Here is a 23882-nt window from a genome sequence, read left to right on the forward strand (position 1 = left end):
TGTGTCAAGTATGGATAAAAGCACTGGCCATTTATATGTATTTGCTTAGCTAAAAACTAATAATTAAAGTTGTGAAAACTGTGCAATAAAATAAATCTGGGTTTAAAAAAGTATTTCAAGAAATCTGAAGTGAATTTTGTTTTTATCACTTATATAAACTTATATAATTTGTCTGATATACATTATCATATAAGCAGTGAATGCATGGAGCCTCTTGTTCTAATAAATTAAGAATACAAAGTTACTTAGAATCATCACCAATTTAAGACAATTTTATCAACCCCTACAAAATCTTAATTTTTAAACAAAATGTTTTAAAGAATTTAGTCCTGGATACTACTGAAATATTGTAAGTAAACTATAAATAGAATACATTTATTAACAGATGCATTCATGTGTAATATATTTGGGAATATGTTATGGCTTTAAATGTCATTATATAGGACATTGAAGGCAGATCTATGTTTTCTACAGTTTGACATTAGATTGTGCTGCAGAAGTGTGAAAACAACATGACGTACTATAGCTATAACAGAAGAAAATTGCAGAATTGTGTATTATGATTTCATTGATTATAGATATATATAGTTTAAAAGTACCATTAGTTTGCAGGTATGTTACAATTACTGTGTTAATGAAAAACAACTCTACAAAATACATTTTTTTTATTACAGTCTTTGATAGTATTACATGTACAAGTTTCACAACATATTTAACATATACTATTTACACTAAAAGGATAAAGGATTAAATGTATTAGGTATGAAAGGATAGAATGTAGTTGACAGTTCATTTAATATTGTATTTTAGTATTTACTCAAATGCATGAGGGTCTAGCTGTTTGGAGGTTATTCATTTTTTTTGCCATATATTTTCTATATTCTTTCTTTTATCTTCTATAATTATCTTTTATATATTTTTCAAGACATCATTGCAATTATTAACTTGTTATTTTCTCATTAACATGCTTCATGTGCTTTAATCACAATTGTACTTCATAATTCTATTTCAAGAGACAACATTAAGTAAGAGCGATGGGTACTATAACATGGACGTTTGTAGTTGGTACCGTTACCTTGGTGATGACATACATTGGAATAAGGCTGTACAGATATTTGAAATGGCTGAGATATGTCCATAAAACTTTATCCAAATTACCCGGTCCAAAACCACACTGGTTATTTGGAAATATTTTCCAGGTAATTTATAAACAATTCAGGATAATAATATATATATATATATATATCATACATTTTGAAATGTCATCTCTTAAATTTGTCTTTTGTTATTAAAAAAAAAGGATAATAGCTATAAGTAGTAGCATGTTGCTTTGTAATCATGTAAAAAAATATACTTTTGTTGGCAGGCAGGAAACCAATATCGTTCATTATAGCGTTCATTATTTTAGGTATATGTCATTTAGGCAGCAAATCAATCAGATAATTTAGGAAAAAGGGGGAGGGGTCATGGGTTTTAACCTTCTTTTAAAAACATTTGGATGTGCCCCCGCAATTAAAGCATAGTTATAATTAGAGTAAAATTTTGTTGGTCTCTTCTTGATTCCTTGCATTTTGGGTTGAGACACAATTCAATTTATAGAGTCAACTTCATGTTTCATTTTTTGTGTTTTGCAGATAGGAAATTTTAGTGAATTCCATTATAAATGTCATGAAGAATTCATTGTGCAGAAAAAAGTGAAGATATATGTGTTTTGGTTGTCAACATTCTTTCCAACTGTGATGCTGGCACATCCAGATACCATCAAAGAAGTCATGAGGTCTAATTCACCAAAGCCTACGGTAGGACCAGGGTATCCATTCCTTGTACCATGGCTAGGTATAAAAATATTTCAGATCCTTTCAATAGTATTGTTTTTTCAAGTGTTCTGTACAGGTGGATTCATTATTTTTCGTGGGTTACCATTTTTTGTGGATTTTATGGGTATTGATAAACCACAAAGGAGTAGGTCTGGTAAGGGCCGATTTTGGCCTAAAATTTCAGGTTTATTTAACGAATGTTTTTGGACACTTTTTAAACACTTAAGTGTCTATTTCAATTGATTCGATTAGTTTATGTGAAAGATTTTTACTGATTTAGTCATAAAAAACGCTCTGATTCAAGCTTAAATATGAAAAATCTATCAAATATGCAAAAAAACGTCACTTTTCAGATGGTTTTTGTTAAAAATGAAAGTGGCCGCATCCTTGTTCATCCTCAACCTTTATATATGTTTTGTATTATCATCAAATACTTACATTTCAATATTATGAATGAACACGAATGCGGCCAATTTCATTTTTACACCGTCTAAAAATTAACCTAAATGCTAAAAGTTTGAAGAGTTCAGTAATTTAGCATGACTTAATGATGCTAGAACGCGATATCTGTGCATTGTATTGTCAAAAAAACAGCTCATATTTATGAAGCAGAAGCATTTTACTTTCCAAAATATAGCTTAAAGATAACATTTTCACAATTTTCTAAAACTGCCATATTTTGGGGCCAAAAAGGGGTCTTACTGAACCTACTCCTTTTCATGTTTTTAACAAATCACGAACTTTCTATTGGTTTGAATCCAGACTTTCACTTACCGCTATATCAAATATCATTGTTAGGAAAATACTTTTTTTAGTATCAGCTAAAATAAATGAATCTACAGTACCTTAAGGGAAAAAGGTGATATGGGGTGACAAACTTAATGAGATCGATGGAAAGAGGCTCTGGACAGGGAATTTTGAATATTTTTATTTTTTAATTTCTTTACATTTTTTGTTCTACTAAACATGCTTTCAAATATGTTTTGCCTATTTTGGCGTTAATATTGATTCACTTATAGGGTCTTTGCATCGGAACTAAACACATTTATTAAAAAACCAGTTGTTGGCATGACACGGGTTATGTTCTTCTCATATATGTTATGATGGTATGATACTAAACCCCTAACGGGAAGGATTGTGCCTGATATTCATATGATGAAATCATAATCTTTCAATCAGTTTAATTGAAGTCTGGAGCTGGCATGTCAGTTAACTGCTAGTAGTCTGTTGTTATTTATGTATTATTGTCATTTTGTTTATTTTCTTTGGTTACATCTTCTGACATCAGACTCAGACTTCTCTTGAATTGAATTTTAAATGTGCGTATTGTTATGCATTTACTTTTCTACATTGGCTAGAGGTATAGGGGGAGGGTTGAGATCTCATAAACATGTTTAACCCCGCCGCATTTTTGTGCCTGTCCCAAGTCAGGAGCCTCTGGCCTTTGTTAGTCTTGTATTTTTTTAATTTTAGCTTCTTGTGTACAATTTGGAAATTAGTATGGCGTTCATTATCACTGAACTAGTATATATTTGTTTAGGGGCCAGCTGAAGGACGCCTCCGGGTGCGGGAATGTCTCGCTACATTGAAGACCTGTTAGTGACCTTCTGCTGTTGTTCTTTGTATGGTCGGGTTGTTGTCTCTTTGACACATTCCCCATTTCCATTCTCAATTTTATTTGGTCTTTTCAATTGAATATTCTTTATAATTTGGCATCTAATAATTTTTATTCGATATTCTCGGCCAAATTTTTCTCTATATCTTCAATTTTTCACCCATTGTTCTTGATTCTAAAAACCCCATATAGACCCCCATCTAACAATACAACATGTACAATTTTATGTAAAAATGATAAAGTTTGATTATTATGAAATTCTTTTAATGTGTTCATTTCAGGGGGAGATAATTTAAGGAAATGTGAATCAGTTTTATTTTTTAATAGTATTTTGCAATATATCAAGAAAACAAGAGCTGGTACCTCCATTTTTATTTTATTTTCTAAAATAAATTAGTTTCATAAAATAATATTAATACCTTAGCTATATTAAATACATTTTTGTTTATGATTGTCTTGCATTAAAAACATATTTAATTATCTCCCCCTGAATTAAACATATTAGTTATCTCCCCCTGAATTAAACATATTAAATTATCTCCCCCTGAATTAAACATATTAATTATCTCCCCCTGAATTAAACATATTAATTTAAATGATACATTCTTAGGTTAAATCAAAGATACTTGTGTCTATATAAATAAAGCAATACATGTACTTGTTCATTCCTTAAGTTTAGTATAGAAATATTGAATTTCTAAGATTATATAATTGAATTCTTTGTAACACATCAAAATTTGACATATCTTACGAAATGTAAAAGATATTGACAAATATAGAATGAAATTCAAAACAGTGTAGCTGTGGCCATTGGTTGACACATTAAAATCATCCATTGACTGGGACAATTTAGGTGAACGTTTGTATGTAACGACCAATGCTCACTATGTACTTTTTAAAGACATTTAAACTATGGGGTCACCAAAGGTTCTCAACACCTAAATAAAGTAATTCGAAAAATTAATCAGAAATAACACGATATTTTGATTTATATCAATTATATAAATCAAAACACAAAGGTTATTCCTGATTAATTTTTCGAATTATTTTATAATTAAAGGCGTTAAGAAACCTTTGGTGACCCCACAGTTTAAATGTCTATCGTAGGTACGTCGTGAACAGTGGTCGTTACAGACAAACGTTCACGTAAATTGTCCCAGTCAATGGATGATTTTAATGTGTCAATCAATGGCCACAGCTACACTGTTTTAAATTTCATTCTACTTCAGATTTATATTATTTTGTAAAATGAAAGAATAGACTGGCATTGCAAATTTCAATAGAAATACTGGAGTGAAATTTTTACTAATAGTTTTGACATTGCAACAGGGAACAATGATTGTGTTGAGCAAAGACAATTTATGAAACTATCAGGACTTTCTTTATCTAATGTTCATTTTAACAGAAAACTTAAGATTGACAGAATTCCTCGAGAAGCATTTATATCAGATATATAAAACTGAAATTGGAAATGGGGAATGTGTCAAAGAGACAACTACTGACCAAAAAGTAGAAAATCCAGCATGGGGAGGCAAGCTTCAGCTTCAGAAAACATTCTTTTAAGAAAATGCATAAAGTATAAAGATAAATCTATTCTATTATCTTCATTGCTGCATTATTATCAGAGTAAAATGAAAAATTTGTACATTTCTTCTTTCATTTAGTCCTACAGATTGTTTTCATTTTTCATTCCTATTCATTTTATAGGTCAAAGTCTTCTATTATCAAATGGAGCTAAATGGGAGAGAAATCGTCGATTGTTGACGCCAGCATTCCACTTCAGTATATTGACAGGGTATTTTAAGATTTACAACGAAGTCACAGATGTATTAATGGTGAGTAAAACATGAATGACTTTCTTCAATACTGTGGATTCATTATTATTTGTTGGATACCAATTTTTCGTGGGTTTCGTAGATACAGGTGAACCACAAAATCAACTGTTCAATACAACTGTTTTAATAGGCTTTGTATACAGATATTGTCAAAACCACGAAATCAAGTTTTCAGCAATCTACGAAAATTAATACCCTAGAAAATAAATGAATTCCCAGTATTCCATTATTAAATAGAATTAATGATTTAACCAATAAAAATAAAAAAAAGATGTGGTATAATTTTCCACATAGTCATTTATAAAAGGCCCTATTTAATGAAAAATATAAAACAATTCAAGTAAGATAACTAACAGCCTAATTGATGCAAACATAATGTCTAGTAAATGAATGATAAGCTTTTTAATAAAAGTAGTTTCAATTGAATCTCTGATACGATATAGGAGTTTAAGTAAAGATTTGAGGAATTTTAGAAAATATTACTGTTGAGAAATAAACATAGGAGAAGCTGTTCCTATCTAGTTTTATCATGTTGATAAAGTAGTACATTTGTTAAATATAAGAAGATTTTCAAGGTACTATTATTATGCTTATTCAAATCAAACATGCTGAAGTATACAATCGAAAAACAAAAAAAAAACAAATATAAAATCCTTACTGATTTGATCACATAGCTTCCACATAATTCTTTTGAACACATTTATTTTAGGATAAATTGTCAACTATGTGTGAAAAGAGAAAATACATAGATATATTCAAACCAGCTAGCATGGCTACATTAGACACTCTACTTCAGTGTGCCTTGGGATATAAGGGAGATGTACAACAAGTTGGGTATGTAAAATATTTTGTTAATAATTCTATAAAATTGTAGTACGTATATGATATTACTTTTCATCTTCAATTGATCAAAAATTGATAGAAAAAAAATATTCTTGTACAAAAGATATAGGAAGATGGGTTATGAGTGCCAATGTGACAACTCTCCATCAAAGTCTCAATTTTTAAAAGTAAACTATATAGCTATTATATGTCAAAGTACGGTCTTCAACATGGAGCCTAGGCTCATACTGAACAACAAGCTATATAGTGCCCCAAAAATCATTTTAAACGATTCAAATAGGAAAACTACGGAAGCGTATTAGGGACATAGTAAAAATAAAATTGACAGTGAACTTTTTTTTCAAAGTCGATAGCCGTAGAAAAGGAGTCTAAAAACGAGAAACAAGAAACACTTGTGTTTTAAATACACTAATAAACAACAATCACTGAACAACAGGCTTCTGACTTATGACAAGTGCATAAAAAGTTAGCAGGTTTAACGTAATAGTTGCTTCCTTATTTACAGAGAACACCATCCATATGTAATAGCAGTGAATCGACTTGGTTTTCACATTCAGGAAAGATGTTTGTGAGTATTATCAATTAATATAACTATACAAAATTCTTTGGAAGATGTTGTCTTTTTTCTTTCTGAAAATAAAGGGCAATATTTTATAATTTAATATTTCTATCAAGAAATTAAGATTGAAACAATAAAATAAAAAAATTAATTCAATGGAATCCAATTGTAATGAATATTTCATTGAGAATTTTTAAATTCTTTGATTTACCATTAAAAACCTTGTATTAGACTTTGTGGTTTTGATTAACTGTCGTGAGTACAGATTGGGGAGGGGGTTCTTCACTCCTGTACTCCATCAACATACCAAAATTGAATGAAAACAATGAATAAAAGAACTTTCATTTCTAGAGACTTCGTTTTCTTTTAGGGCAAAGATATATAAAACAGTTTTTATGCCCCATTGATGGGCATTATGTTTTCTGGTCTGTGTGTCCGTCTGTTTGTTTGTTCGTTAGTCCATCTGTTGGTCCGTTCGTCCTGCTTCAGGTTTTTAATCGAGGTAGGTTAAAGTTTTTGGTCAAGGTAGTTTTTGATGAAGTGGAAGTCTAATCAACTTGAAACTTAGTATACATGTTCCCTATGATATGATCTTTCTAATTTTAATGCCAAATTAGAGATTCTACCCCATTTTCACGGTCCACTGAACATAGAAAATGATAGTGTGGATGGGGCATTCGTGTACGGTACTTAGGACCAATCTTTTTGCATATCTATTATGTACATGTTTAACTTTAATGAATATTTTGGTTAGATATATTCACCACTACCCAGAGTTCATATACAGATACCTTACAGCCAATGGCAGAGAATTCTTCAAACTTTGTGATTATGTTCATAAATTCTCAAAAGATATCATCTCTACAAGAAGAAAAGAACTGGTAGGTACTCTCATTGGGGTATTTGGAGGATAAATGTTAATACAAAATCAAATGTTTAACGATGAATATTTTTTAAAGGTTTGTTCATGCAGGCTTTGGCAGAACCATGAACACAAATATCAACACTATAAAAAAATTCCTAAATCAAAGAAAATTGATGAAAATAAATAAATCCACAGTATACATAGTTAAAAAAAAACATTTCTTTTAAATTTCAAAATTAGCAAAGCTAGGGTTTATTTGTCTATTACAATTTCTACATGATTTAATAAAGAAAAACATTTTTTTTTGGCAGGGGAGATAATTGAAACTATTAGATACTAAATAAAAGTATGATGTTATATTATAAGTTATATGGTTCGCTACTGACCCCATACGGATCCATAGAGGGTGAGGCCGGAGGATCCGTAGGGGGTCAGTAGTTAACCGTATAACGAATTTATCGGACGCTGGACTTTTTCTGCGGCGTTTTGTTGAAAAATAAACAATGAAACACAACAACATTAATAGATGACGTCGCCATTAACGCGTCATGAACCCCATATGAAACTTACTAACCCCATACGGTCTCATAGGGGGTCACCACGTGACGGCATTTAACCAATCACAACGTAATAATTCATCTGTGGTCTGATAAAATGCAATATTTTCTTTTGTCTTGATTTGACAGAACCTTATCATTGTATGTTTGATCAATTTGCATAGAAACTATTTTGACCTATTTTTTACTATGATTATCAACCTATGATAGATTTAAGATGAAAATCTAATATATTTTATAAATGATCATCTAAGAAAGCAAATTTAATGTATACTCAAACTGAAGATATGAATTCATGCAATTCTACTCTTCTTTTTAGATTGAAAATAAAGAAACAGAGAAGAAGAAACACTTGGATTTCCTGGATATATTAATAACAGCCAAAGATGACAATGGTGTCGGACTGACGGATGATGAAATCAGGGCAGAAGTCGATACCTTCCTTTTTGCTGGTAATTTTTTAACAAAAAAGTTCAACTTATATTGAATTTAGTATTGCCGGTAACCACCAATTGTTTGCCTGTTGTATATATGTAAATTAATATTCCCATATGCTGCCATTCTGTGTGATCTACCTAAAGTTTTAAGTTGAAGAAAACTTAACTTTTGATAGATTTGTGATTGTCATTTCTATTCTTCTCAACGATTATTTCTGATTGAATATGATTACTAGTAGCTAAGATATGTCTTCCATTTCATGTTGAGTCATGTGCAAGGAAAAGAGTTTGCCAGTATATCTTATGTAATAAAATTAAAAAAACTAAAGTAAAGAGAAACTGTTCACTATGCCATTAACAAATATGATTTAAAGGAGAAGCGGGGTATACATTAATGATACAGAAACCCAACCAAAAAAATAACCGAAAGACATCTGAAGGGCAACAAAGTCTTCAACAACAAACAGATGTCTTAACAATATCATAGTCAACCTCAAAATCGTCCAGAGTCGATAAAACTTGTGATTTATTTTTAAGCATTTAATTATTTCTTTGTGTTTGATATCTAGATCCTTATAGAAGTAGAAGTTATAAAACTCAGATCTTAACTATATTTTGCATACCGCTTTATATGGAAGAGTTTATGTTCTAGGTCATGACACAACATCTTGTGTGCTTAGTTGGAGTATGTATTGTTTGGGTAAATTCAAAGCTATCCAGGACAAAGTTTATCAGGAAATTAAACAGGTCATTGGCAGCAAAAATACTGTTGACAGGTAAAATTATATTTTATTTTAGTTCTCTTTCTATAAAGTTGCATAAAAATACCTGTACCTTTGATTACAAAGCATGTCATTTTGTTCACAATTTGTAGCTTGAAAACAAGTTTTACATGGTGACTGAATTTATTTTTTTTATAATTTATTAGATATAGTATTAGAAAATTACATTTTTGCAAATGAATATAAAATTATGTCATCATATAGTTATACACCTACTGTGGATTATTTATTTTTGAGCGTACCATTTTTCGTTGATTGAGGAAGACTATAGCTAGAGGTATAGGGGGAGGGTTGAGATCTCATAAACATGTTTAACCCCGCCGCAATTTTGCGCCTGTCCCAAGTCAGGAGCCTCTGGCCTTTGTTAGTCTTGTATGATTTTAAATTTTAGTTTCTTGTGTATAATTCGGAGTTTAGTATGACGTCCATTATCACTGTACTATTATGCATATTTTAGGGGCCAGCTGAAGGACACCTACGGGTGCGGGAATTCTCGCTACATTGAAGACCCATTGGTTGCCTTCGGCTGTTGTTTGCTCTATGGTCGGGTGGTTGTCGCTTTGACATATTCACCATTTCCTTTCTCGATTTTATTGTAATTTTGTGGATATTTGATTTCATGGTTTTACCAAAGTCTGAATATATTCTTATAGAAAAATCATTTAAGGTACCTTCACTAAAATAAATTTGGCTCCTTTAATTTTCACAAAATTTTAACAAAGTATTTACTTTGACCCTCTAACAAAAATGTAAAAATTTCAAAAAATTTGAACCAACCGTTTTATCAGGAAAATTACACTGGTTATATAGCAGTTTGACCAACCCTTATTTTGATCATTGAGAAGCTTAATATTCCATAAACAACACAAAGTAATTAAAACGTTTAGCTGATTTTACAGAGTTATTTCCCTGTAGTGTTAGGTACCACATTAATTCATCTTACAATGAAATATGGGATTTTCAGGTTACCATGAAATCCACTAAAATTGGTATCAAATGAATAATAATGAATCCTCAGTATACAAGTTATCAGTTAAAAAAAAAATTTCATTGGAATTATTTTTGTAATAAAAGCTCTATTATCATAAACATTCTTTCTAAAATATTATTTTTAAGTCTACAGTTCTTTTATTTTATTTAGTGAAGATCTATCAAATTTGAGATACTTGACGTGTTTCCTAAAGGAAGTAATGAGATTACATTCACCTGTATCCATAGTCAACAGAATGCTAGATCAACCTGTTGTTACCAATGGTGTAGAGATACCTGCTGGAATATTAATAGATCTGGGTATTTACCATGCTCAAAATCATCCTGATGTCTGGCAAAATCCTACAGTAGGTCTTACAATATACAGAACATATTTTTTTAGCCTTCCCTGGTTTTCTTACTACCATGTAATCTCTTAGTTTGTAAAAACATCTTCCTTTTAATCTTTACATAAAGTAGTGTAATTATTACAAATGTGTAAATTCTAATTCCATGAGAGCATAGTTTGAATTTTATATACATTTTTAAAAGTACATGTAAACTGCTTCATAATTTGAACATGATTTTTAGATGAGCAGAAATGATGTTCCTACATAAAGATTAAAAATAAATGGTGGTGCAAATCTGAGAACAGCTGAGTCTTAATGTTTCTGTAAGGCTGTTCATTATATTTAATTACACTAATACAATTTGTTAATTTAAATTGGTCCTTTTCTTATTGTTGTTAATGTGTATAAAAAATCAGATAATTTTATTATGTGACAGTAATGATAGCAAATAATGAAAAACAAAAGGTTATATTGTGATCACAGCTTTGTTTATTTTCATTTCTAGGAGTTTAGACCAGAGAGATTTGAGGGAGACAAACATCATGAAATGGATCCATATAGCTTTACTCCATTTTCAGCTGGACCAAGGTAAATATTTATCTGACCTTGATATGGGAGATAACTCATTACTGGTAATTAATTTATACCTTTTTCTTCAAACTTTTTTCTTTTGGGAACAAGTTAATAAAAACTGCTTCTGTAATAAACCATGAGATTTGAGGGAAAAAGCACTATTGGAAAGATCTGTATAATAAGACATGTTTTGAGAAAAGGTGCCAAGTTATAAATGAGTTGTCTCCCATATCAATAAGGATAATCTCCCAAATTCACATCAGATCCTTGAACTTTAACTTCATTATTTGTTGGCTCCAGTAAGATATGTATCATCTCCAATATATACTGCATAAACCCCTGACTTAGATCAAGTGAATCTTACCCTGATTTTCAGCTCTTTCTTTCTCCAATACTAATCAGAGAAAGAAGAGCTTAAAACACAATACTTACTTGCCATGAAATTCTAAGCTAATAAAAAAATATTATAATTCCAATTTTTATCTTCAAAAACCATCATGAAAGTTTTCTAAAACTTCAGTTGATTCAAGTGAAATATGAGTTATCTGCCATGTAAAGCAGAGATATTTGTGCAAAATACTCCTTATTTGACATCTCCTTATAGTTGTGCTCCTATTTCTATGGTTAAAAGGTAAATATGAGTTAACTATTTAATAAACCAAAGAGATATGAGGGATGCAGCTTTATGAGATGGATCCATATAGTTTGACCAAATATTTTTATTCAATAATGAGTTATCTCCCATATCAAGTATGGGATATATTGAGTTCTACACCAGGTTTTTTTTTTGTGACCAAGGTAAAATTCAATGCATTGGGATGTTGAGGAGAGAAATTTGAAAGCAAAAAATTTAAGAGCTTAGTCACACAATATTAAAAAAAAAAAAACAATCACACTAACTGTAGTCTGTACTCAAGGGAAATGTTCTTCCATTGGACTAAATATAAATTTCACATACTATAAATATTACATTTAATTGAGCACACAATTACCAGTACACCCTCATAAAGAATATACATGCAATATTTACCACTAATACTAAGCAAACATCAAATAAGCAATGCATTTCTCATCATTTCTTCATGATTAATTTGGAAGAATATAATTATATTTTATATATGACGATTTAATTAATGTAATTTTACTTTTCAGAAACTGTATTGGGATGAATTTTGCACAGAATGAAGAAAAAGTGATGATTGCAAGAATAATCAAAAGGTATGATTAAATTGTATTTTAACAGTTAGGCAAATAAAAACCTACCACTTTCAAAATTCAAACTTAGTTAAAATAGTTAGAAAACTGTATTTAAAGTATTTTAATGTTTTTTGTTTGTTTGTTTCTGATATGGATAAGTGCTTAGTTATGCTTTGAGTCAAAATATAATAAATACAAATAATTCATCATAGATACAAGGATTAAAGTTTTGTACGCCAATTCAAGTAAGAAGTTGAAATAATTGATAGGTTACATTAATTTGTACCTTTTTTACATTACATAAAGTTTAATTGCCCAAAATAACGGATTAAGATACATTCTGTAATGTGTAATTTTAGATCATGAATTATATAAGTATTTTTGTTTTTAACAGATTTGAAGTATCACTAGATCCATATCATGTTGTTGAACCTTTCATGGAGGTTGTTTTGAGAGCAAAAACTGGTATCATGGTGAACTTCAAAGAAAGAGACTTGTGAAAGACTTTTCAAGATTTTTCTAAAACAGAATTTAGACAATTTCTTATGAATATTATCATTTTTTGAAGCTATAGAATTACCAGGACTTGAACATATTAATGCAAGAATCACATTATCAAGGAGTAAAGAGAGATGTTTACCTAAAATTATTTCAAATAATGTTTTTAAAAATCCATCAACAAGGGAGATAAGTCATGGAAAAAAGTGTTTTATAAATTAATATATAGATTTTAGAACAGAAGATACCATAAAAGAAGATTATTCATTCATTTTTAATGATATATACTATTTTTATGCGACCGCAAAAATTGAAAATGTTTTGGTCGTATATTGGAATTCATCAAAAAATGAATCATTGGGGTTCTTTGATATGCCGAATCTAACCTTGTATTTAGATTCTTAATATTTGGTCCTGTTTTCAAGTTGGTCTACATTAAGGTCCAAAGGGTCCAAAATTAATCTTAGTTTGATTTTAACAAAAATCAAATTCTTTGGGTTCTTTGATATGCTGAAATTAAATATGTACTTAGATTTTTGATTATGGGCCCAGTTTTCAAGTTGGTCCGAATCAGGGTCCCAAATTAAAATTTGTTAGATTTCAACAAAAATTGAATTCTTGGGATTCTTTGATATGTTGAATCTAACCATGTATTTAGATTTTTAATATTTGGGCCTGTTTATCAAATTGGTCCACATTGAGGTCTAAAGGGTCTAATATATAGGAAACGGATTAATATAAGCTAAGAGCTTGTTTCTGGATCCTATTAATTATTTCACTTGTATTATTATGTAAATGCCTATGTATGTACCTGAATATAATTAATAAAATATGTTTACACTAAAGGGTCTAAAATTGAACATTATTTGATTTCATAAAAAATTGAATTCTTGGGCCTTCTTTTACTTTAGGGGTCCCAACCCATATAGAGCTATACTAAACTATCCCTAACCCCAAACCTTACCCTAACTGATTCCTAAACCTAGCACTAGCTCTAACCCTAAAACCTAACCCTAACCTAAAACATCTAACCTAACTATAACCATGAAAGAAGTCAATCTCTAAAGTTTAAGGACCCTTAAAGTAAAATTTTTAAGTTTTTGGGTTAAGTTTAAGTTTCTCAGACCACATTCAATCTGTGTCAGAAACCTATGTTGTATCAACTATTTAATCACAATCCAAATTCAGAGCTGTATCAAGCTTAAATGTTGTGTCCATACTTGCCCCAACTGTTCAGAGTTTGACCTCTGTGGTCGTATAAAGCTACGCCCTGCGGAGCATCTGGTTGTTTTTGTTGTGTGTATTCTCCAAGTTGTGTAGAAAGTTTCGAAATTGTTTTTATGATAGTTTGTTGCTTATCTGATGCATGGATTATGCTGGTTATAATGTTTTACTCACATGCTACAATTAGAATGTGCTATATTGGGAAGGATTTTGCTTTGTGCATGGAATTTGTTTGGTATAACATTTAAGGAGTTTTTCTCCTGTTCAACAAACCTTAAAATTCTATGATTTTAACATAAATGTAAGTACATGTATCAACTCCAAATTTATGAAACATCAACTTATTTCATAAATATCTCAATTTATAGATATGTACAGCAGAATATATGAAAAATAATGGTTACTATATCCTGGGAACAGTATATATATGTTCCTGCTATATCTTTATACCTTTCAACACTTAACATGTTTTATATTACAGCAATAATAATTAATGTTTTTATTTTTCAATGCAAGTTTCCTGATTATATTTTATGTCACAGTCAATGCAAGTAATATTTATATCTTATCAACACTATTTGAATATTAAAATGTTTATTGTTTATATTCATGTACATTTATTTGTTTTTGAATGTTTTATTTTTATAATTGTTACTGAGACTAGTTGTTGTGGTCTCAGTTTGGTGTAGTGTTTTATATATTATATATTGTCAGTATGTTTGTTAGATTCTTTGTTGATTTATACATTCTGGTTAATGTTGTTGTGATACAGTCACATCGACCTAATTTAAAGTCGATTTATATTTTTTTAAGGACATTTTTTGTGAAGTTACAGAATATTACTCTTAAACTCTTTTTTATTATACATTGAATGTACAAAATATATGAATCTCAATATCATAGTTAAATAAAAAAGATCTGATAAACATACATGTGAAGTTCTTTTCATATGAAAATGCAATGTCATTAAAAAGGATACTTTTTTTACATATTTATTTTATTTATTTAAGGAATGACTGTAATATTTTTTATATAGAATAGACTGACAAAATATTACATTTATTTCTTAATATAATTTAATTCTAAATTTCATTTTAAACCGGTGTAAATCATGAAAAAAACGTTGATGACATCATGGTCACACGACAAAATTGTGTCTATGATATGACAAACGTCAGCCAATCAGAAGACGTGTTACATCCAAAATTATTAGTTTATAATGGTCAGAGAAAACTACTATTGTCAAAATTACTGAAATAATAAAATGCATGAAAATAATACAAGAGTAAAAATTCTTACTTAGTTGTGATTGTTTAAGTGATTTTATAAATTTTGTTGAATATTGTAACATGATGTAAGTTTAAGAGAAAATAATAAAATTTGTAAAAAGTTATCATAAATTCTAAGCTAATATAATACCCTTAGATATCTAGTTTCTTGTGTCCATGATCATCTAGGAATTTGATGAAAGTCAGATCTCTGGTTCTCCCTGTGCAACTTTTCACAGCTGCATGAATATATAGATATATGAAGATGTGGTATAAGTGCCAATGAGACGACTCTCTATCTAATTCACAATTTATAAAAGTAAACCATTATAGGTCAAAGTACAGTCTTCAACACAAAGCCTTTTCTAGCACTGAACAGTAAGCTATAAAGGGCCTCAAAATGACTAGTGTAAACCATTCAAACTGGAAAACCAACGGTCCAATCTTTATTAAAAAAAAGGAGAAACACTTACGGGGTATGAACCTTATTAAACAAATGACAACTACTGACCATCAGATTCCTGATTGTTTACAAATTTTTGCCATTAAGTTTGTTCTAGTTTAATAGGTATGGTTTGCAATTCTATGTTTATTGCTTCTTTGTGTGTTATTCCTCTTCGAATACAGTGTAATAGAAATAATAGTATTGTCGATCTTTGAAGATTTATCTGGTACCAACTTTACAATGTCAATAAGAAATATTAAGAATAAAGTAATGAAGAGGCAAAACCCCAGAAAATTTAGACCTAAGGGAAAGACTATCACTTTAATCTCAGTCCTTGACAATGGTTGTTAGTGTCAGAGGATAAAACTTTTAACCTTATCTGTAATGTTCATATTTTGAATTTTTATGCCCCATTTATGTTCATCTGTTTGTCTGTCCCGCTTCAGGTTAAAGTTTTTGGTCGAGGTAGTTTTTGATGAAGTTGAAGTCCAATCAACTTGAAACTTAGTACACATGTCCTTTATGATATGATCTTTATAATTTTAATGCCCAATTAGAGATTTTCCCCAATTTTCAGTCCACTGAACAAAGAAAATGATAGTGCGGATGGGGCATCCGTGTACTGGGGACACATTTTTGTTTCCTGTGTTTTGATTCTTTCTTTGTACCTATTCTTTAATAGATCAAATGGATAAAAATCAGTTAAAATGTCAGGAAAAATGTTGTTTTTATGCTGTCTGTGCAGAGAATTTGGTTTGTAGCAAACAACAATTTTTGTTCTATGGAAAACAAGCTTATCACAGCACTTCAATAATTTATATATACACCAAAAATCAAGACTAGCAAATCAAAACCAGCAGCCGTATTGTGTTTAGTATTAAACTAGTGGCTCTCAAGAGCCTGTGTTGCTCACCTGTGTTTACTGATGCTTTGTAAATCATGTGAAATTAAAACATAATTAATAGTATTAGATATTAGATATTATCAAATAATATCATGATATCTAAGATAATAACCAAAAACTGCAAAATTTCCTTAAAATAACATATTCAGGGACAGCAACCCAACAGCGGGATGTTGGATTTGTCTGAAAATTTGTGGGCAGATAGATCTTAATTTGATGAACATACTTACCCCATGTCAGATTTGCTCTCTATGCTTTAGTTTCAGAGATTAAAGCCAAAAACTGCATTTTACCCTATGTTCTATTTTTGGCCATGTTGGCCATCTTGGTTGACAGGCAGGATCATCAGACACATTTTTTAAACTAGATACCCTAGTGATGATTGTGGCCAATATTGGTTAAATTTGGTCAAGGAGTGTCAGAGGAGAAGATTTGTGTAAAATTTAACAGACGACAACGATTGACGACAGACACCAAGTGATTTGGGCCAGGTGAGCTAAAAATAAAAACTGACATTTGATCATTTTTTTTATATGAAAAACATAAACATTAACCAAAAATATCACAAAAGATCATTCAATCTAAGTCAAACTTAACATAGTTAAATTGCAACATATAAATTAAGTCATGTAGAGAAACTTTTAAAATCTTCGTTTTTTGCTTGATGTAAAGGTCATTCTATTACCACCAGGTGGTGCAGTTACTCTTTCTTCAAGTTCTGATACTTGCTCTCTCAATAGACGAACCTCTCTTTCATACTCGTTTTTCATGTGTTGTAATTTCATTCTGAATATTTCCTGATTTGTTGATGAACCATGTGCTGTTGTACTTGGTATTTTTTGCCGTAGTTTAGCCAATTTACTCTCATATTCCATTGACACTCTAACGATCTCAGCTTCAGATTCCCTATTTGATGCTTGTAATTTTTCTTTCAGTTCTTCTACTTCTAAATTCTTTTTTCTTAATGCAATTTCATGACTCTCTTTCTCATTTTCTAATAAAATTTTCATTGAATTTCTAACCTCTTCTTTCTGTTTTTCATTGTCAATTTCTATTTCTTCTAAAATTCTTGTATGTTGTCTTTCTTTTTCATTCATTTTTAAATTTGAATCTTCAATATCAGATTTTAGCATTTCTAAATTAGCTTTAATCTCCCTGTTTTCTTCCTCAACGTCACAAATCCTATGTAAACTTTTATGAGTAGAATCCAGAACAGTTTGCAAATGGTCAATTTGATTCTCGAGCTCTTCATTTTTTGACGCAAGTTTTTGTTTATCATGAGAAAGTGCATTGACATCCTCCACTAGTTTTGATTTTTGCTTCATTAAACTTTCAGTAAAATATTGCCAGTCATCAAAAGATTTCTGAAATTCATCTAAATCATTACTACTTGCAAGTTTTCTTTTCACTGGCCCTGTCCAAGGTTCAGCTGGTTGTATTTTTTCCATTTTATCTGTAAAAAGAAAAATTAAATTGAAATTTTAATTGCCAGCTCATAAAAATGAAAGAATGAAGATACAATAGACATTCTAACCCATCAGTCATAGATATAAATAATTTACTGACAACACTATGGCAAAAAAGACCAAAAGACACAACATAGAAATGTTAAGACAGCAACACAAACCCCACCAAACCATATAAACAATGTTTATGTTCATGTAAAACTGTTTTCCTCTAATCCTTATACAAATTATCCTTTTCCTGACATATTGATTATTTTTATTCAATCAACGATTGATTTGTGTGATCTCAGGACCTGGTCAAAATTTGATTATGACTTCAAATTTGCTTACTTTTCTCTACTTGCTATTGAGACGTCATGACGTTAGGCGACCATGTCTAAATTAACTTCACATACAAAATGTAGAAAGAACATAATTTTTGCAGATCAATCAAAAAGAAGGACTGAGTTTGTCTAATGTCTGCATATTGTTTAAAATTCATCAGAGAAACAGATTCCACCACCAAAACATTTGCAATACAATACTAATCAAATCTCAACAACAAATCTTAATATTTAAAAATGAGTCTAAACAACCTGTGTCGCTCACCTTAATCTTCAACTACAACTATGACCACTTTATAGTAAAAGTCATCATTAAAAGGCAATAATTCTATCAAGAATTGACTAGCAATTACAGTCATGTTGACATATTTGAAGATCTTATTCACAAAATATTGGTAACAAGAATGTGTCCTCAGTACACGAATGCCCCACTCGCACTATCATTTTCTATGTTCAGTGGACCGTGAAATTGGGGTAAAATCTCTAATTTGGAATTAAAATTAGAAAGATCATATCATAGGGAACAAGTGTACCAAGTTTGAAGTCGATTGGACTTCAACTTCATCAAAAACTACCTCGACCAAAAACTTTAACCTGAAGCGGGACAGACGGACGAACGAACGAACGAACGGACGCACAGACCAGAAAACATAATGCCCCTCTACTATCGTAGGTGGGGCATAAAAATCATCATTAAAGGGCAATAACTCTAATGAGGAGTCAACAGAAGATTTCAGTTACCTAACTTATTTGTAGATCTTGTTTTGCTTATCATTTTTGCTATTAAAAATTCTGTCATTTATTGCATTAGTTAGTCCCCTTTCATGACATTATTAACTATTTATTTTCCAAGTTGCCCATTATTTGATAAATAGAAACTTTTAAATGAAAAAAATTATCAAGGAAATATCTGCAAGTAGGTCAGCAAAGAGCCTGTGTAGCTCACCTGTATAGATCTTCAACAATGACCACTTTATAGTAAAAGTCATCAATAAAGGGGAATAACTTTATTAAGAATTATTAAAAGTTCTAACAATTTCAGTCATATTATATATACCGGTATTTTAAGATCTCATCTGCAACATATTGGTAAAAAATTACATTTAAGGGCAATAACTCTAATGAGAAGTCAATAAATAGGCGATTTCAGAAGATATCTTCCACTTGACTTCTTTGCAGAACTTGTCTTGCTAAATACCATTTTTGCTATTTAAAGTTTCTTCCTTTTAAATGTATTGTATGAGTAAGCGTCCCCGTACATGACATATAAATGCAAAAATGGTCAAGAAAATATCTGCAAATAGGTCAGCTTATATTTTTTATAGGTAAATTTGTCCTAAAGGAGTGGTTGTCTTAAGGTAGCAAAGGTGTATCTTTCAATTGATTGTAAATACTGTAAAGTCAGAAATTATTGTGATGCTTTTACCATTGGGAAAATGATACAGGGTAATAATCGCAAAAATTTATACTCGAATTTTGAAATGTTTTATTTTTAAAAAGTAGACCTGATTTTTCTCAATATCACAAAAGTAAATTTGCCTTTTAATTCTAAAATGTCAGCGGGGCCGTCATCAGAAGACAGATGGTTTCCAAATAATAACTTTAGAAATCAATAAAATTTTAACTTTATTATTATCACTAAAAGGAAGGTTGGGATTGATTTTGGGGGTTATGGTCCTAAAGGTTCAGGAATTAGGGGCCCAAAGGGACCCAAAACTAGCATTTATCTATTTTATTTATCTAGTTTCAGGACAATAAGTTGTGTATAAGTATTTCAATTGCTCTGATATTGTACCAGAATGTTAAATATCATAAGTAGAAGGTAGGGATTTATTTTAAGGGTTATGGGGCAAACAGTCTAGGAATTAAAGGTCAAAAACTTACAAAGGGGCAAAAAACAAGCATTTTTCTAGTTTCAGGACAATAACTTGTGTGAAACTGTATGGTTCTCTATTACATTGTACTACAAGGTTCCATATAACAAAGGGAAGGCTGAGATTGAATTTGGGGTTAATTTCCCCAAAAATGTAGGAATAAGGGGCCAAAAAAGCCCCAAAAAGAAGCATTTTTCTAGTTTACAGACAATAAATTTTATGTTTAGTGTATGGATATCTCTGAAATTATACTATAAGGTTTCTTACTACAAAGGAAAGGCTGGAATTGCGTTTTGGATTCTTGCTCCAAGGGGGTTTCAATAAGTTGTGGACCAAAAAAGGGGTGCTTATAAGCATTTTTGTAGTTTCCAGTCAATAACTTGTGTTTAAGTTTACAAATCTCTCTGAAATTATACCACAAGTAATTATAGTTTCCATACCACAAAGGGATGGTTATGGGGGTTATGGCTCAAATCATTTAGCAAATTTAGCATTTAGTTATATATATATATATATAAAATTGAGAATGGAAATGGGGAATGTGTCAAAGAGACAACAACCCGCCCAAATAAAAAACAACAGCAGAGGGTCACCAACAGGTCTTCAATGTAGCGAGAAATTCCAGCACCCGGAGGCGTCCTTCAGCTGGCCCCATAACAAATATATACTAGTCCAGTGATAATGAACGCCATACTAATTTCCAAATTGTACGCAAGAAACTAAAATTAAAATAATACAAGACTAACAAAGGCCAGAGGCTCCTGACTTGGGACAGGCGCAAAAATGTGGCGGGGTTAAACATGTTTGTGAGATCTCAACCCTCCCCCTATACCTCTTACCAATGTAGTAAAGTAAACGCATAACAATACGCACATTAAAATTCAGTTCAAGAGAAATCCGAGTCTGATGTCAGAAGATGTAACCAAAGAAAATAAACAAAATGACAATAATACATAAATAACAACAGACTACTAGCAGTTAACTGACATGCCAGCTCCAGACTTCAACTAAACTGACTGAAAGATTATGATTTCATCATATGAACATCAGGCACAATCCTTCCCGTTAGGGGTTTAGTATCATACCATCATAACATATATGAGAAGAACATAACCCATGTCATGCCAACAACTGTTTTTAGAATAAATGTGTTTAGTTCCGATGCAAAGACCTTATCAGTGACTCAATATTAACGCCAAAATATGCAATCTTTAATGACTTGACAACAGTATCGTAATTATATCCCTTCTTAATAAGTCTATTCAAAGGTTTTGTAAGTTTCTGAGGTGAATACTGACACCTTTGTGCTTTATAAAGAATATTACCATAAAAAATTGGATGTGAAATACCTGAACGTATAAGAAGTCTGCATGTTGAGCTATATTTACGAATGATGTCTTTATACCGATGATAAAATTTAGTAAATGTTTTGACTAGTTTGTGATATCGAAAACCCTGGTGTAATAATTTTTCAGTAATACATAAATTTCTCTCGTTAAAATCTAAAACATTGTTACATACACGAGCGAATCGTACAAGTTATATATATATATATGTTTGATTACCTCCTTACACTGATTGAAAATTATGTATGAAGAAATGATGATTGTCTTGAGATTATTAGCTGTAGAAGTTACTTAAGGAATGATTGTAATATTTTTACTGTCTATGAAGAAATAACATAAAAAATTTGGTGCACACTGAATAACGGGTGTAGCGGGTTATTTAACAGTGAGCTCCAGATTTTTTATGTTATTTCAAATAGACAGAAAAAATATTATAGTCATTTCTTATAATTTAATTCTAAATTCCATTTTAAACCGTAGAAAACCATGAAAAAACGTTGATGACATCACTGTCACATGACTAAATTATGTCTATGGGCTCATAACTAAATTACGTCAGCCAATCAGAAGACGCGTTACATCCAAAATTAAATTATTTAAGGAAGTGTAATGGTGGTCACTTTGTTTACTTGACTATATTCTATTTATTTGGGGATATTGGTTAACTTTAGAATTACTTATAGTTCCGTAACTCTTTCTTCCGAGACCGGCCATGAAATTATCCTTGTCGGGACTTCCTGTTCTGGCACGTGCCCGGCCGGGCTCGTTGTCCATAGGAACTATAAGAATGACGTCACTCACCGGGTTCTGGGCAGTCTACATTAAGGATTTGAAATGAGCAGACGCTCATACCGTTTGGCTTTCAAATATGGAACTTTATAAGGACAAGTAGACTAGCCACCACCGTATTTTAGTATATTTATTCATGTAATTGTATGTTCAACCATATATGTCTTTAAAATAAACATCTTGTTTATATTTACGTAGTTTTACGTACTTTGTCCAATATCCCAGAACTTGGGTAGACAACGGGAAAACGAAGCCAGTGGAAACTTCCACTCCCGTTACAGAATGACTGTAATATTTTTTCTGTCTATGAAGAAATAACATAAAAAATTTGGTGCACACTGAATAACGTGCGTAGCGGGTTATTTAACAGTGTGCACCACATTTTTTATGTTATTTCGAATAGACAGAAAAAATATTACAGTCATTTCTTATAATTTAATTCTAAATTCCATTTTAAACCGTAGAAAACCATGAAAAAACGTTGATGACGTCACAGTCACATGACTAAATTATGTCTATGGGCTCATAACAAAATAACGTCAGCCAATCAGAAGACGCGTTACATCCAAAATTAAATTATTAATAATTAACATCAATTTTAACCATGACTGTATGACATTTGATATTTTAATAGTTGATGATGTATTTAAATACATTAGAAATTTGAATTGAGATTATTTTTAGAATAGGGGAAAAGGGGGGGGGGGGTAGAATTTTTAGGGGATTTTAATATTCAACAGCATAGTGAATTGCTAAAAAGCAAAAAAAAGGGGGGGTACAATTTTTAGGGGATTTTAATATTCAACAGCATAGTGAATTGCTAAAAAGCCCGGTTATTACCCATTTTTTATTCATGTTTTTGATAAAGCCAGGGTATAAAATCCTTTTTTGCAAATAATTAAAAAATTCTTAGTCCAAATAATTATGACGTCTTGAAAGGCTATTATAATTTTTTTCTTTGACGCCTTACATCGACGATGTAAGGCGTCAAAGTCGATGTAAGGCGTCAAAGAAAAAAAATATAATAGCCTTTCAAGACGTCATAATTATTTGGACTAAAAAATTCTGTGAATTTAAAAATTAAATCTTGCCCCTCCCCCTTAATTTGATGTATTGTGTTTTTAATCTAAAATTCTTGCATGATCGTAAGAAACATGGTAAATGCATTTACCGATCAATAATTAGGGCAACACTTGATAATCTTGGTTCTTTTAGTTCATTGACAGTGTTGCTCACAGTGCTGTCTTCTTAGTTGTGTAAGACATGAATGCAGACGATTTTTCTGAGCAGACATAAAATACAATCTTCAACTTCAAGTGCTATTTTTATAATATTTAAAGCTCTTG

General features: G+C 30.8%; 2 protein-coding genes across 2 annotated transcripts; one reads left to right on the forward strand and one right to left on the reverse strand.

The window, feature by feature from the left end:
* Positions 1-334: 334 nt before the first annotated feature.
* On the forward strand, positions 335-14539 carry LOC139528087 (cytochrome P450 4B1-like). Its single transcript, XM_071323901.1, has 13 exons — positions 335-612; positions 1014-1199; positions 1635-1836; positions 5140-5267; positions 5977-6101; positions 6616-6678; positions 7424-7550; positions 8411-8543; positions 9181-9304; positions 10452-10647; positions 11135-11217; positions 12355-12420; positions 12794-14539. Exons 2-13 carry the CDS (start codon positions 1035-1037, stop codon positions 12897-12899), a joined length of 1518 nt encoding a protein of 505 aa, XP_071180002.1. The 5' UTR covers positions 335-612; positions 1014-1034; the 3' UTR covers positions 12900-14539.
* A 2712-nt stretch (positions 14540-17251) lies between these two features.
* Positions 17252-23837, reverse strand: LOC139528092 (coiled-coil domain-containing protein 152-like). The gene is made up of 2 exons (XM_071323916.1): positions 23708-23837; positions 17252-18191 (listed from the first exon to the last, which is right to left on the reverse strand). Exon 2 carries the CDS (start codon positions 18184-18186, stop codon positions 17380-17382), a length of 807 nt encoding a protein of 268 aa, XP_071180017.1. The 5' UTR covers positions 18187-18191; positions 23708-23837; the 3' UTR covers positions 17252-17379.
* Between the last annotated feature and the right edge of the window lie 45 nt (positions 23838-23882).

This window comes from Mytilus edulis, chromosome 6 (assembly GCF_963676685.1).
Source record: "Mytilus edulis chromosome 6, xbMytEdul2.2, whole genome shotgun sequence".
NCBI lineage: Eukaryota > Metazoa > Mollusca > Bivalvia > Mytilida > Mytilidae > Mytilus > Mytilus edulis.